The 15,578-nt window shown below is 50.5% G+C and overlaps 1 protein-coding gene across 6 annotated transcripts in view; it reads right to left on the bottom strand.

The window, feature by feature from the left end:
- Window positions 1–103: 103 nt before the first annotated feature.
- FAM219A (family with sequence similarity 219 member A) overlaps window positions 104–15,578 on the bottom strand; it is a 55,013-nt gene continuing 39,538 nt past the window's right edge. The window contains exons 2-6 of one of the 6 annotated variants that reach the window (XM_082656058.1): window positions 7,768–7,816; window positions 4,677–4,779; window positions 4,342–4,422; window positions 3,662–3,716; window positions 104–3,125 (exon numbers count right to left, since the gene is read on the bottom strand). In XM_082656058.1, coding sequence (XP_082512184.1) covers window positions 2,970–3,125; window positions 3,662–3,716; window positions 4,342–4,422; window positions 4,677–4,779; window positions 7,768–7,816 — 444 coding nt within the window. In that variant the 3' untranslated portion in view covers window positions 104–2,969. Of the gene's footprint in view, window positions 3,129–3,628; window positions 3,717–4,341; window positions 4,423–4,676; window positions 4,780–7,716; window positions 7,817–15,578 lie in introns of all 6 variants that reach the window. The other 5 variants (XM_082656057.1, XM_082656056.1, XM_082656055.1 and 2 more) reach the window with 5 other exon arrangements.

Raw genomic sequence — 15,578 nt, forward strand, 5'->3', positions numbered from 1 at the left:
GGAGGTAGGGTGAAAGGCGCATTCAGAGGATTGGTCCTCTGCCCTTCCCGGCCCATCTGCCCCTTGCCCGCACCCCAGGTAGGGAGCTGAGGCTGGCTTGTTTGATGCTTTTAATATCATTATTTGTGTTACACGATACACAACCAAGGATGATGGTCAATACTGCGATGGAAATGTTAAAAAAAATTTTATACACGGCTCATGTCTTCCACACACCTTCCTGGAAATAAATTAGTGAGCACGGAGAAACGGCTGGCTGGCAGCCAGAGCTGAGGGTAGAGGGAGTGTTAAGGCAGTATCTACAAGGGGCAAGGGTGGCAGGGGGCAAACTAAGGCCTCGATTCCTCCCCTCCAACCTCCCCCACAGGGAAGGAGGGAACCATGCACTTTCCCTAGACCCAGAAAGTGCTGGCTGCCAGCTTCGTACTTCTCTCCGCTACACTTGCTACACTGCCTCAGCTAGAAGCCCTTGCCTGCCAGGGAATTAGGTATATCTTGTGGGGAGGGAGGCTTTCCCTTATTCCTCAGGGCCAGAGAGGTTAAGCAGTGGGCCAGAGTCACACAGCATGTCAGCAGCAAAGGCAGCAGTCTAAGTGAGCCTTGGCGGGGGCCCTGCCTGGAAAAGAGGAGGTACCCATGTTCTCGAAGGGTGAGTCAAGGAGGCGGGGGGTGGTGGTGGTAGTAGTAGTAGGAAGCTTGGTTTTGGGGCCCAGATGACAGGGGGTGGGTATGCTGACCGGGGCGGGGGGGGGCGGGGAGAAACAGGCTCAGGTGGGGGCCAGTACGGGCCGTGTGAGTCCTGCAGGTGTCTTCTCCGTCCTTGCCTCCCTTTGGCATTTTCTCATCATCTAACCGGGGTTCCTGCACTGGAGGAGTTAGGCGTGGGTTGGAGGAGTTGAGGGTGGAGAGCTGCACCTCAGCACTCAGGAGCTGGCAGTCCCTGGGTGTGGTGCAGGGAGAGGTGCTACCCCTCCTAAGCCAGCAGCCTTACTCTCTCTTCTCACTGCCCTTGCCCCCTTCCAACTCCCACCTCCCAGGACTGGCAGCCAGGAACTGGGCTGTGTGTGTGTCCTGTGCATGCTGGCAGCATGTGAGTGGTATATATTAGAGTGGATTGGCCAGCACGTGGGGGAGGTCAGCATGGAGGAGTGGCCCTGGGATACGGGGTTTGTGCGGCATAGACCTGACCAGGCGTGGGCTATCTGTGCTTTTGCTTTCCTTTGCACGGGGCAGATCTATACTGCCCAGGCCCAGGGGAGGGCCTTGGTCACCTTCTCCCTCTTGATTTTCATCCTCAGCTTTTCTAGCCACCACCCCCACCCCTGCCACCACTGAGAAACAGCAGCAGAAGCAGTAGTACATACATTCTGACTCTCAGACACCCACACAGCTACACACACCATAGATACTCATATACACGTGCACAGACACACACAGACACACACTCACACATTTCCCAAAAGATCCGATTGTACTCAGGCATACACAGGTCCCACAGGAACTTCCCCCTCTCTTTTCCACCATAGGAGGAAGCAATGAATGATATGCAACTCAGGAAGCCACCAGATGTACTCAAAAGACAACAGAGACCTCCTTATCCACCTCCACAGAAATTCCTATGAAGAAATGCCTTCAGGTTTGGAAGAGCCTTAAAAATAATTTCAGATGCCGCTCATTGTACAGTGGAGGGAACTGAAAGCCAGAGAATATAAATGGCTTGTTGGAGGTAACGGGGAGAGTGCCGGAGCCTTCTGACCGCCAGCCCACTGCACTGCTGAGCAGCCTCTCACACCGTTAACAGGCCACACAGTCACTTCCCCACCGCAGACGCCACAGACATCTGGAGACACAGGCCCAATGCAGAGATGCAGACACACGCCCTCACAGCCCCAGGCACACACACGTTCTGCCAAGCTGTCCCTGCCGTACACATGCAGCCACTGTGTTCTCTTAGGCTTGCTTCCTTGAAGATTCTTCCTGGGAAGCAGCCTCTGGGATCTTGGGCTAGAGTGAGACCGGAATGGGGCATTCGAGGCCAGCCTTAACTCCTGCTTCCAGCCCGGGACAGAGACCAATGAATGGAACAGAAGTGTAAGTGTGTGTGTGTGTGTGTGTGTGTGTGTGTGTGTGTGTGTGTGTGTGTGTGTATGTGTGTGTGTGTGTGTGTGTGTGTGTGTGTGTGTGTGTGTGTGTGTTGGGTGGGGGGATGAGGCAGGGCACAGAGAGACAGATGCATTAGTTAGGGGCAGGTGAGGGCAGATCATACCACCCTAAACTCTGGCTGTCTGTAACGCCCACCTCACCCTCCACACAATCCAGAGAGCAAGGAAGGGGGTGAATGAGGCAAAGAGGAGAAAGAAGGCAGTGATCCCCAAGGGTGGGGGACAATATCCCACTGGGCAGCTTTATCAGGCTTCCCATCTAGAGATGAGGGTAGAAACGCAGATGGTACGTGGGCCAGCAGGGGGGCATGTGGAGGTGGCTCTAAGGGGCTGGGCCCTGCCCCTACTGCCCTGGGCCTTTCTCCTTCCCAGCCCCTTTCCTTGGCTGGTGCTGGGGGATTCATGGCTTCACGTGGGTGGGTCCAAACCCCTGGCTTTGTGATCCCTCCCCCACTCATTACTGTTGGCCTCCTTGCAGTCCAGTCACCCCTTTCCTCTACTGGGCTGCAGCTTTGGGGAGGGGGCAGGATGCTGGGCGAGGTCCCCCAAGTAACTGAACAAACCGCCCCCTCCCCTTCTCAGCACTCCCGGGGGTGGAGAGAGACCCGGTTTTGGTTTCTCCGGCTCCATGAACACACAGAGGTACACGTCCTACCATAGGAGGAAGCAATGACTGTTACGAGGTTGGCGGCTGTAGGGTGCGCGGGGGCCGGGGGCAGGTGGATGAGCTGGGGAGGGGTTGGCCCCTGCCTGGTCCAACCTGGCCCCCGGCGGCCCCACCCCGGCCGGCCGCAGTGGCCCCGCCAGCTACTGAATGTGGCAGGCGGTGGAGGACGTGGCCTGGCAGCACATGCAGGTGGGGTTCACAGACTTGGGGGGGATGAGGTCCAGGTCCTCATCGTCGGGGATCTCGTCTAACCGGTAGCCGTCCTTCAGCAGCTGGATGTTCAAATCTTGGTTGATCTGCTGTAGGCAAAGGGGAGGGAGGTCAGGCTCGGGACCATCTGGAGGCACCACGCAGGGCCGGGGCCACATGCCCAGGCCATCGGCGCCCAACCTGTTGCATCCTAGGTCTCTCCAAAACCCCAGGCTTTGCACCTCCTCGGCCCCAGCCTCAAGCACGTCCCCCTGGGGCCCCACCCCGCTACACACCGCACCCCATTCTAAGGGCAACTTCACCCCTTAGGTCCTGCCTCTATTCGGGCCCTGCCCTCATTTCAGGCCCACTCCCGTAAGGTGTCGTCTAGGTAAGGGCCCTGTTCCTGCTCCAACCCGGGTCCAAGCCCCGTCCCTAACCCTGGGCCCCCGGCACTAGAGGCGGAGTCCAAGGCCTCACCTTTCTTTCCGGCCAGATCTTATCCCAGGCCCCGCCCCCGCATGGGCTCCGCCTAGCTTTGCCCACTGCTCCCCTCAGGGTGTGATTTGGCGTTGGCCCCACCCCTTCTCTTGGAGGTGGGCCTGCTTACGTGTGTTTAGGACAGGAAGGGATGGGGCCTCACCTCAGCAGAGGAGTAGCCAGAGGAGGAATATCTGGACATGTCAAAGTCATCATCACTGGCCGCAGGGGAAAGAAGACAGAGAGGAAGTGACTCCCAGATATTAAATAGAAAACTCTCTTTACCTTCCCCCACCGCCATCAGTCAATACCTCACCCCTCCCCAACACTTCCAAATAAACAGCACGGTCTCAGTAAAAACGGTGCTTGCTGTGCGAATGCAGTTTCAAGACAGGTTCCCTAGCTCCACCCTTCTAAATTAATTGCCCCCCTTAGCCTCCTAAATCCCCCAGAGCCCTCCCTCCTTTTTTTTCTAGGCTCAAATTACCCTGGTTTGTTGGGTTTTCCCAAAGTCCAGATCTAGCCAGGTATGTTCCCAGCAGTAGGGCGCCTTCCTCAGAGGGGGCAGGGTGCCATGCAAGGCATCAGGGCCCATTTTAGGGGCAGCCATTGGATCAGCTGTCCCAGGACAGCAGCAGATTGCATAGTTGCCTTTTCCTCTCTCTGCTCTCCCCCACCTCCAGGTAAAAAGTTCCATTCCTTGCGGGGGTTCACAATTGGAGAGGTCCGGGCTGAGGAACACCCCAATTCCAACAATATAGCAAGTACGTCCTGTACAGCCCACTTGTGTGTTTGCACAGGCTGCTGTGGCTTGCCCGGCTGCCCCAATGTCTCTGTACACACCTGTCCGTGTCAAGGGCTACCAGTGGCTTCTCGTCTGGGCTCTGGTCAAGCGAGGAGTAGCCTTTATTGGGGACGACCAGCCTGGGTGGAGAATTGTGGGGACTGGATTGGCAACTGAAGCACACAAGCCTGGTGAGGAACTGGGTTAGGACGTGCCGACCACCTCCCTCACCCCTACGCCACCCTCGCCACCTTGGATCCTGGGAGGCCCTCTCCTCTCAGAGAGGAGCTGAGCCTGAGGAGGGAGGGAAGATGGGAGGCTCGGAACCAGCAGAGATAGGTGCTGGCTGGCAGGGCCCTGGTAGGGTGGAGCGGGGCGGGGGTGGGGCCTCTACCTTGTCCGGGCCATGACATTGTTCTTCTTGGGTTGCTGGTTGACGGGGCTCCCCATGCTGCCATTCTTCAGGGAGCCCTTCCGGGCCAGCTCCCGCTGCTTCTCTGCAGGGGAACATGGGAAGGAAGCTGTGTCCTGCCCCCAGGGGCACCCTGCCTTACTGTTCGGGGCAGCCTGGGCTGGGCCTCCATGGTGAAACCCCTTGCTTCTCTAAGAACTGAGGCAGGGATCCAACTCCAGGCCCTGCTGCTCGGGAGAGACAGTACTTGGCTCTGCACAACCTGAGGCAGATAGTGAGGGGGCAACATGAGGAGGCTGACCCCTGTCTTCCAGGAGCTGTACTCCCAAGTTGGGCAGCTAGTGTGTGCTTGATTCCAGAGAAAGGTTGGAGCAGGAAACATAGAGCAGAAGGATGACAGGGCTTCCTGCAGGTGACACCTTGAGATGGAGAGAGGAGGGCATTCTAGTAAGGAGGGAGAGTGTACAGAAAAATGCACTTAGAAGTTGAGTGTAATAAGTGTGGATGTGGATGGGATGGAAGGGTGAAGATGGAGGGAGGTCAGTTTAGAAAAGTAGGATACATTTATTCAGTCATTTATTTATTCAGCAAACATCTGTGTCACCAGTCATGTCTCAGGTCCTGTGCTAAGCGGCTGGGGGCTCCCTCTGATTACAGACTCAGAGCATGAAGGCCTTGAATGCCAAACAGATGAGTTAGGGATTAATGCAGAAGGAAAAGAAGCCACTGAAGGTTGTAGAGTGGGAGGGGCAGATGGGGCTGGCAGGGTAAGGGGCAGGAGGCTGGGGGAGCCCCTCTGCCTAGACTACTTCTGACTCATCTGTCAGCCTCTGAATTCTCTGAGGCTCCATAGCCTACCAGATTCATGGGGCTGGCAACCAGGTGACCCATTGCCTCATGTGTGGCCCTGTTACCAGTAGCCAGTTGCTGTCTGGGCCCTAGAGGAGGCCTGGCTACCCATTCCTCCTTGTCATTTCAGCCCCGATGTTGGAAAAAGGACTGCCAGGGGAAAGCTCTCATAAAATAACCACAAGCTCCAGAGAGGAAGGATGGGATGGGCATTTCCAGCTACTGTGACTCTGGAATTTCCTCGACCTCCATGTCTCCGTGTCTCTCATCTCCCAGTCTCTAACCCTCTTTCTTTGCCACTGCTCACCTAACTCCCTCAAACCTGCCTCCACCTCCTTTCCAGCAGGCAGCACCTGCCGTTACCACCCCAAGCCTCTAGGGGGTGCAATTCGCCTTAAAGTTCCTGGTGGGGATTTTCCTCAGTGCAACTGGAACGAGGTTGTGAATTTTCTAGAGGAGCTTTGGTGGTAATGTAATGGGCAGGACAAAAAAGTGTCATTTTATTTATTTTATTTTATTTCTTAAGTGTTATTTAAAAAGCATGTTGGAATTGTTTGAAACAAAAAATGCTAACAATAAACTGGGAAAACCAAACTACAGACTACCATGCAACTATTTAAAAGAATGAAGTCATTCTCTATATACTGATATTGGAAGGGGTTCTAACACATTAAGTGGAAAACAAAAACAAAAACGAAAAAAGTTTCAGAAAATATGTACAGTATGATACCTCTTGTGTTAAAATAAAAAATAAAATGAAAAAACTAAAAAACGCTTGGAATGATGATCTCTGGGGAGGAGAATATGACAGGCGAGAGTAAAGGAGAAGTTATACTTGTTAAAATATTTGTATTGTTAAATTAAACAATAATAAGCAAATAAAACTGGCTACTCAAAAACAGTTTGAGTTTGGTGTCCTGGGACAATGAACAAATTCCACTGAGAGGATTGCTCTCTTGTTTAGAAAAACAGCCTGAGGGGCTCCCCGGATTTGGTCTGGAAGGAGAAAAACAAGGTTAACAAAAAGCTGAATAACATAACAGGACTCTGTGAAAAGGAGTCCTGGCAGCTGCAGAGGGAGAATGTTTTAGAACAGATGGGAAAAGGTTCTCAGGACTAAGGAGGGGTCCAGTATTTGATGGGCAGCTGGAGCCTGAGGAGAAAGATGGGCAGGAGGGTGGCAGGGATGGCAGAGAAGTTTTGAAGGTAAGTGACAGCCTGTATTTAATTGTTAACTCTTTCCTGGATGCACTATGTTATAACTTCTCTTCGTGAAAACAAATTTTTATTTTTTTATTTTTATATTTATTTATTTTTGGCCGCACCTTGTGGCTTGCGGGATCTTAGTTCCCTGACCAGGGATCAAACCCAGGCCCTCGGCAATGGAAGCACGGAGTTCTAACCACTGGACCGCTAGGGAATTCCCGAAGGCAAATTATTAATTACAAGCCTGTTTATGCATGGCAGCCTTGGGTGAGTGAAACTGGTCCCTGAAGGGAGAGACGCAGTGTTCGGCGTAGGGTGAAGTGACAGCAGCAGCTGCAGGAGCTCTGGGCAATGGTTGGGAGACATGTGACTTCAAAGGAGCAGGCTGTAGGATAAACTGACTTTGGAGTGGACATGAGATAAACCCCCAAGGGAAAGGTGACCCTGGAAAGTGGGGGAGAGATTTGGGTTTATTAAGAAACTATGGGAAAGCTCCCCCAAACAGGAGCCGATGAGATCCTGAGATCTCCAGATAGGCTGACACAGGAATGGGGAGAGGGGCTCAGCTTCTAGGTTTGGGGAGCCTCATTCCTTTCTACCCCTCAGACACAGCAACTGACACCCCACCTCTAAGGCAGCTTCCTCTTAGCCTGGTCCAGTGTTGGATGGGACTGCCAACCCACTCTCTGGGGTTCCATGCTTTCACCCCTGCAGCTATCCCCTGGAATACCTGGAGCCTTCTTGGCCTCAGAGATGCCTCTAGAGTTCTGGGCTCCTGTAGAGAACTGTAATTTCCCTCTTGGCCTTGCAGGAGATAAGGTGCCTGGCGGTGCCAATGACTTGGTGGCTGGAGTCTAGGAATCAGCTAGCCTGAGTTGGTTTATTTGTGGTACCTCATTGTAAACCCAGCCCAGAGCACCTTGTCTGTCCACTCCCCACATTTCCCTCACCCCCCAGACACACTCACCCAGCTTCACTTGGAGCGGGGATGGTTTGTAATTCATGGCTACTGACTCACCCTCCCGGGCGTCACAGTCTCCGTCTGAGATGGAGGCGGCGGCTGGGTCCTGGGGGAGAAAGCAGAGAGATAGGGAGCTGTTAGGAAGTGAACACAGTGGGCTGCTCTCACCTGTCCTCTGGAGGTATTTTTCCCTGGCAGCAGGCAGGGTATTCAGGGAGGGAGGGACAGACCCATCTACCACGGGAGGAAGACACTGAGCTGGGTGGAAGAGCTACTTACGCCCACCTGGGTGTCTACCTTTTAAGTCCTGTGTGATCCACCTCCCCCAGGAAGCCTACCGCAATTCCTTAAACCCAAAGGACCACCTTCTCCAACCTCCCATACTCGTTGCCCTGTTCCTCAGGGCCCTTCCTATGTACTTGTTTGGAAAGGTCTTTCTAGATTCCTGTGAGTTTAAGTCTGCATTAGGTCAGGGTAGGTGCTCCCTGAGACAGGCCTTCTCCCTCTGTTTCCCCTTCACAGGATCCAGAGAACTGACTGTCCAAACCAGGCTAGACTTCAAGGCTGCAGCCACAGCCGTTCTAATGAGGACTTCTCCATTTCACAGATGAGTGCTAAAGAGTGTCTCCTGCGAGAACCTAAATGGTTGGCTGGGAATGGTAGGTGAGAAGACAAATAATGACAAATCAGCTGGTGGCCAGTTAGTCCTGTGTTGCCCACACAGGGCTTGACGCTACAGATGACAAGGAAGGTAGGAAAGCATGTATCCTGTGCGTCGTCCAGGGTCTGCAACTGTTTCGATCTCCCTCACTGCCCTCCTTACTGACTTCTTCCCATTGCGATGGGCGCCGTGCCGCCCAGAGTCCTACTCTAGCCTCACTATTCCCTCCCAAACACCCCAAATCTCTGCTACAAGATCCAGGGCCTTGGCCCACCCTGCCTCAGTCAGTTGGAAGGGGCTGGAGCCATATACATTCTCCCTGAGAAACTAATGACCAACCATTGATACAGGTGCTGCCACCCTAACCATCTGCCTAGGGTCACAGAGTGGTATGCCTAAGGTCTAAGGATTGCAGAGAGGATCCAGGGCTGTGCCTGCTCTGCCTCTGGGGACAGGGAGCGCAGACAGATAGGCAGGCAGAATGCTCCAGGCCCAGGGATCTGAGTGGCTTCTGGTGACCCATCAAGGGAAGGGTATATAGCCATTAGGGTGATTTCTGTTCCCTTTAGAATGAAGCAGTGGGGATGAAAACATGCTTGTCACTAAGGGAAAAGGGAAAAGTCTAGAATGTTTGGGAGGGAAATCCTGGCCTTGTCTATGTTTCCTTAGGCCATTCAGAGTGCAAGGCCCAGGCTGGGCTGTGTTGCCATAGTGGTTTGTGAGTTCCCGAGGGCAGAACCTGGGCCTGTGTCCTCTGCTTCGACTTCCATCCTTAGCTCTCCTTGAGGGGGATGGGACAGGAAGGTAGAACAGGTGTGAGGGGGGGCGGGGAGCTGCAGTGCCTGTATCCCAGGCAACTTCCCATGCCACAGTCTTTCCAAGTCCCTCATCCTCTGCCTCCCTAGCTCAGCTCCTTCTTGGGAGACTGATTACTGGCAGCATCTATCCCCTGCAGCCCTGGAGCAGGAGGCCTCTAGTGGCCTTTACATGCCTCTCTGTGGTCAAAACAGCCTCGCAAGTGCTGCCTGTAGGGAATGTGGAGACATGATGGCTGAGCCCTAGGCTGCAGGGAAGGCTCACTTCCAAAGCAGCCTGAGGGCGGGCTTCTCAAAGGGTAAAACCCATAAAACGTGCCTGTGGAGCCCTACCAGGGAAGCAGTGGCAGATTTCCAATTTCCTCTACTTTTTCTGTAGCATTTGTCACATGTCACACATACCACATCCATTTGGAAATGGTTTCCTCCACTGGCTTCCAGGACACTATGCCCCTTGGCTCATCTTGCCTCTTTGACCATCATCCCTGCCTCCTCCAACAGCTAACTTTAAGAACTCAGGCTCTCAGGCATTTGGGGCTAACTTTCCCTCCTCAGTGCAGATGAGTTCATCAGAGTTTCTTCTCTCAGGCTGGAAGTACTAGGTAGCAACACTGGAGGGAGGTGGTGCAGGAAGGATGGGGGGCTGGGAAGCTGTTGAGCAACTCTGGTCACAGGGACCCACGTGTGGTCCCTGCGGCCACTGGGCAGGTCCTAGTGGCATTTGATCCTTGAGTGAAACTGCCAGTCCCTTTGGGTCAAGAGCCAGGGTGCAAAGCCCTAGACTGAGAGGACCCATGCAAACTCATCATTCAGCATCTCCCCGTCATTGTCCATGATAGAAGGCCATCTTAGTGGCAGGAACAAAGATCTCTGGCACTGTGCCTGCAAACTCAATCCTTTACTATGGGCTTCCTGTATGTCTTTCCTGAGACATGCAGCCAATGCACCATGACCATCACATGGAAATGTAATCAGGGAGATTAAATGTGAAATATTCATGAATATAAGTATCAGAGAGGAGTCCGGGCAGAAGGAAGCATCTGGCTCCAAGAAATCAGGGAGAATTTAAAATGCCCCCCAAGGACACCTGACAGGAGTTAGCTAGATCCAGGAACTAGAGTGGCGATTAGCAAGATTATTAATAAACACTCAGCAGAGACAGACATTGAAATGCATCTCTAACAGCAACCTGTGTTTCTACAACCCTGCATACAAATTCTCCAAAGACTACAGAGATGATTAATAGCTCAGTCTCACTGTTTCTGAGACAGAATATATAGGCTAATGGCCAATGCAAAGCCAGTATAACTAGAGGAAGGAAAAAGTGCCAGAAGAATCTTTAAGAGTTAGTCTGGTCCAGTGCTTTTCATTCAACTGTGTTTCCTGAGCCCTGTGCCTTGGGCAGGGCTGAGTGAGAGAGGAAAGTAATAGGAGGGGATCTGGCTTGCCTTCAACCAGAATAGATCCGTTTTGATTTCATTTACATATCAGCCTTTCTTCAAGATTTTGGTTGAAGAAAGGGTTTTATTGCTTTTTTAAAAAGGGTGGGGGAGGGGTTTAAAACACATTGATTTAGTCAAATCTTTTAAAAATGCTTTACTATAGAACTTATTAAATTTACGGGAAAACAGAGAAAACAATACAGGGAGACCAGTTTAGACTATTCTTTTAAAAAATCCTGGGGACTTCCCTGGTGATCCAGTGGATAAGACTCTGCACTCCCAATGCAGGGAGCCCGGGTTTGATCCCTGGTCAGGGAACTAGATCCTGCAATGCATGCTGCAACTAAGAGTCCGCATGCTGCAACTAAGAGTCCACATGATGCAACTAAGAAGTCCGCATGCTGCAACTAAAGATCTCTCATGCCGCAACAAAGATTCCGCATGCCAAAACTAAGACATGGTGCAGCCTAGATAAGTGTTTTTAAAAAGTTAAAAATCCTCTAAAATTTAAAAAAAAAAAAAAAGATCCCTCTTTAAAAAAGAAAATCCTGGCTCCTCCGTTTACTAGCTGTGTGATCTGGGATTTAGTTTCCTCATCTGTAGAGTGGGACTAATACTAATACCTATGTCAAAGGTTTCTGTGAGGATAAAGTGATACTATGTAATCTAGTGCTTACTATGTAAGCATTTAGAATAGTAGTTAGTATACTACATACTGAGCACTACATTTGTGCTAGCTATAAAGTTTTTATTAGTACAGGCTCCGTGGGACCCACACAATCATGAACAATGTGCCCTGGCAGTGACTGATCCACAGCAGCAGCCCTGGCACCACACATGTGGGGGCCTGGCTTATGTGCGAAGGTGTCTGTGGAATAGATGCTCCCTCCACAGAGGGAGGAGGGGCCTGATCAGGGGGCATTCTGTCTTCTCTCTCGCCTCACTTCATTATGCTGCATTTCTCTCACTTATTTAAGAGTGGTAGGCCTGGGGCTCATAAAGATAAACAGAAACAGGCCCATCCTTGAGGAACTCCCAGTAATTATCAGTAAATGTAACAAGGGCCATAAAAGTAGAGGGAAAGGAACAAAGAAGTCAGAGAAAACTTCACAGAGGAAGACACTGGAAAAGATCTCAAAACATCAGTTCACCAGTTAGCTTAAGAGGAAGGAGGAAGGATGTTCAGGGAACATCTGCAAAGGCTCAGAAGCCTGAAACAAGCATTGTATATTCAAGGAACAGTATTTTGCTATAGTTGAAATCTAGAAGGCATGATGAAAAGTGGCAGGAAATAAAGTTGTGGGGCCAGGAGGGCTCAGACTGTTGGAGAGGATGGGTCTTGATTTTGTTCTTTACTCAGAATATGATGGGGAGGGCTTCCCTGGTGGCTCAGTGGTTGAGAGTCTGCCTGCCGATGCAGGGGACATAGGTTTGTGCCCCGGTCCGGGAAGATCCCACATGCCGTGGAGCGGCTGGGCCCGTGAGCCACGGCTGCTGAGCCTGCGCGTCCGGAGCCTGTGCTCTGCAGTGGGAGGGGCCACAACAGTGAGAGGCCCGCGTACAGCAAAAAAAAAAAGAATATGATGGGGAAGCCAGTGAAGCCTTGAGTGGGGGAGTAACATGATCAGATTTGAGGTGGAGAAGGACCCTCTCATAGCCATATAGAAGATGGAGGGGAAGGGAATGAGACTGAAGGTCAGAAAACTACTGCAACAGTGCCAGCAGGAGATGACAGGGACCTGAGCTAAACAGAAGCAGAAGATAAAAGGCCAGAAAGGAGGATGTTAAAGAGGGTAGAGTAGCAGACTTTAGAGATAAGATGTAGAAGAAAGAGTCCAGACATTCCTAGTTTTCTGTTTGGAGTAATTGGGAAAGGGGCGCTAATTACTAAAACAGACAATGCAGGAGAAGGCATAACTACACTCAGGGAAAATTAGATGAGCTCAGTATGGGACATGTTGAGCCTTGAAGTGGCTTTTGGACACTTAGATGGCATCATTAGTCAGTAGGAACTGAGGTTTGGGATCTCAGGAAAGAGATGTGGACTGGTGGTGGTGGAAGCCCACAGAGGAGAATAAGTCTTCTCAGGAAGAATGAGCACAGTGAAAAGAGATAGGAGCCAAGAATGGAGTCCTGAGGAGCATCCAATCTTAGGGAATGAGTGGAAGAAGAAGACTGAGTAGGAGCAGAAAGACGAGATGTAGAAAAAGATCTAGGGAGACCTTCAAGTAGTTTCAAGGTGGAAGAAATCAACAGGGTCAAATAAACACATGAGTCTATAAGATAAAGACAATATTTAGAAATAAGGAAGTCACAGGTGGCCTCAGCAAACAGAGTTTTGGTTGAATGGTAAGAACAGAGCCCAGATTCCAGGGGATTTAGGAGGGAATAGGAGATGAGGAAGTAGAGACAGTGAACACAGGCTATTTTTTCAAGGAGCTAAACTGAGAAGAGAAGGAATGAGAGTGAATGACTGTCAGAGGGAGCTTTGGAGCTGAAGGACTCTTTGGAGCTAGGGAACACCTGACCACTGTCCTAGACTGAAGGGAAGGAAGCTGGGTCAACAAGGAGATGTTTGATGGAGCATGGTCTTTGAGGAGTCAAGAGAAGATGGAACCAGAATCAGACCAGAGGAGGAAGGCTCCTTGCTGAAATGGAAGGGAGGTGAAGATGGGTGGGGGATGCAGATAACATGGAGGCAGAAAGGTGGGTGGAAAGGTAAGGGAGTTCATTCCTAAAAGCCTAGTTAAGTAAAGAAGGGGGTGAATGCTAAGGGATTGAGGAAAAGAGGGACACTTGGTGGCTAGCCAGGAGTGGAAGGAGATCAGACTGGTGGGGGTCCCAGCTACACAATCCTCATCTTTCACCCACCCTTGATCTCATCTTCAAGATGAAAGGTACTCTCCGTGGTGCTGAACAATTCTGCCTTTGTCTTGTGGACTGAGCACAGATGATTCAAACGACATGATTCAATTTTCACTTTCCCACAGGAAAGGTAACTTCTGTCCTCACCTTCAAGCACTAATTTTCTGGAAGATGGAAATTGAAATGGATTTAGAATGAGATATGAAGAGGGAAAGCGCTTGCACCAACATTATCTAAACTTTCTTCCCCTAACACACATGAATTTTCCTCTAGTTTTAGGAGGGAGTTGGTGGAGGCAGTTCTGGGTTATGAAATACTGAAAGGCTACCTCTGGAATAGAGTCATGTCTGTACCTTGTTCAATTCCCCTGGGTGAAAGCAGGAAGCAGGACAGAATTAGAGCAGGAACAGGGCCAGGAGGAAAGGTAGTGCTGACAAGGAAACGGGAAAACAGGGAAAGATCTGGAGATCAGGCCACTCTCTGACAGGTAGATGATGCAAGATAGGGTATCAAAGACCAACTCTGTTTCTGTCACAACTTGTTCGGCTCAGAAGCTACCTGGGGCTGTGGTCCCCTGCAGGGTTATGCCACTCCCCAAAAACATCTCTTGGCAATGGGTGGTAATAAGCATGTTTAGACATCAGTATTTAGAGGGAGATCCCAAAAAGGCAACACTATGCCTTTGTATCCAATGTCCATGGCTTGGCAGAAACCTAACCTCCAGTCCAAGAATATTCAGTACCAGTCTAGGCATTGGTTAGACCTCTCTACTTCCCTGAAGATGGCTGTTCATTCAGCCTCTAAGGCATTCATCTCTCTCTGACTCAACATCTCAACATGAGAATTAATTGGCCAACCTCACACTGGTCAGAATGGCCATCATCAAAAAAATCTACAAACAATAAATACTGGAGAGGGTGTGGAGAAAAGGGAACTCTCCTGCACTGTTGGTGGGAATGTAAATTGATATAGCCACTATGGAGAACAGTATGGAGGTTCCTTAAAAAACTAAAAATAGAACTACCATATGACCCAGAAATCCCACTACTGGGCACATCATATACCCTGAGAAAACCATAATTCAAAAAGATACATGTACCACAATGTTCATTGAAGCACTATTTACAATTGCCAGGACATGGAAGCAACCTAAATGTCCATCAACAGATGAATGGATAAAGAAGATGTGGCACATATATACAATGGAATATTACTCAGCCATAAAATGGAACGAAATTGAGTTACTTGTAGTGAGGTGGATGGACCTAGAATCTGTCATACAGAGTAAAGTAAGTCAGAAAGAGAAAAACAAATACCGTATGCTAACGCATATATATGGAATTTTAAAAAGTGGTACTGATGAACCTAGTGGAAGGGCAGGAATAAAGATGCAGACGTGGAGAACGGACTTGGGGGCATGGGGTGGGGGGAAGGGGAGGCTGGGATGAAGTGAGAGAGTAGCATTAACATATATACATTACCAAATGTGAAATGGATGGCTAGTGGGAAGCTGCTGCATAGCACAGGGAGATCAGCTCGGTGCTTTGTGATGACCTAGATGGATGGGATAGGGAGGGTGGGAGGCAGGCTCAAGACGGAGGGGATATGGGGACATATGTATACATATAGCTGATTCACTTTGTTGTACAGCAGAAACTAACACAACATTGTAAAGCATTTATACTCCAATAAAGATGTGGAAAAAAAAAGAGAATTATTTGGCCAATGACAGTTCCTGCTCTGCGGTACGATCTGAAGTCCTGAGTCCCATTTCCTGAGTCCAGTTGTTGGGCAGCTCCCACTTTTATTCCCTATCTCCCCCTTCACCAGGATTTCTCCAGGAGCTGCCTGAATTGCCAGGCAATTGGCCAGGACTTCAGTCCTTTTAGGACACATAAGTGGGCCCTTAGGGGCCCCACTTATAGGGAAGGACAAAGACCTCTCTGAGGCATAAGGTCTTTTGGGGGATATCTGAAGGAGAATCAGGGAAACAAGGGAGACAGTCTTTCCAAGTACTGTTCGTAGCTCTTACAAAGAGGGGAAGAAGAACAGAAGAGCTGGGAAAGTCTGTGAAGCCTGAATTTG

Source organism: Grampus griseus (assembly GCF_964374135.1).
Source record: "Grampus griseus genome assembly, chromosome: 6".
Lineage (NCBI taxonomy): Eukaryota > Metazoa > Chordata > Mammalia > Artiodactyla > Delphinidae > Grampus > Grampus griseus.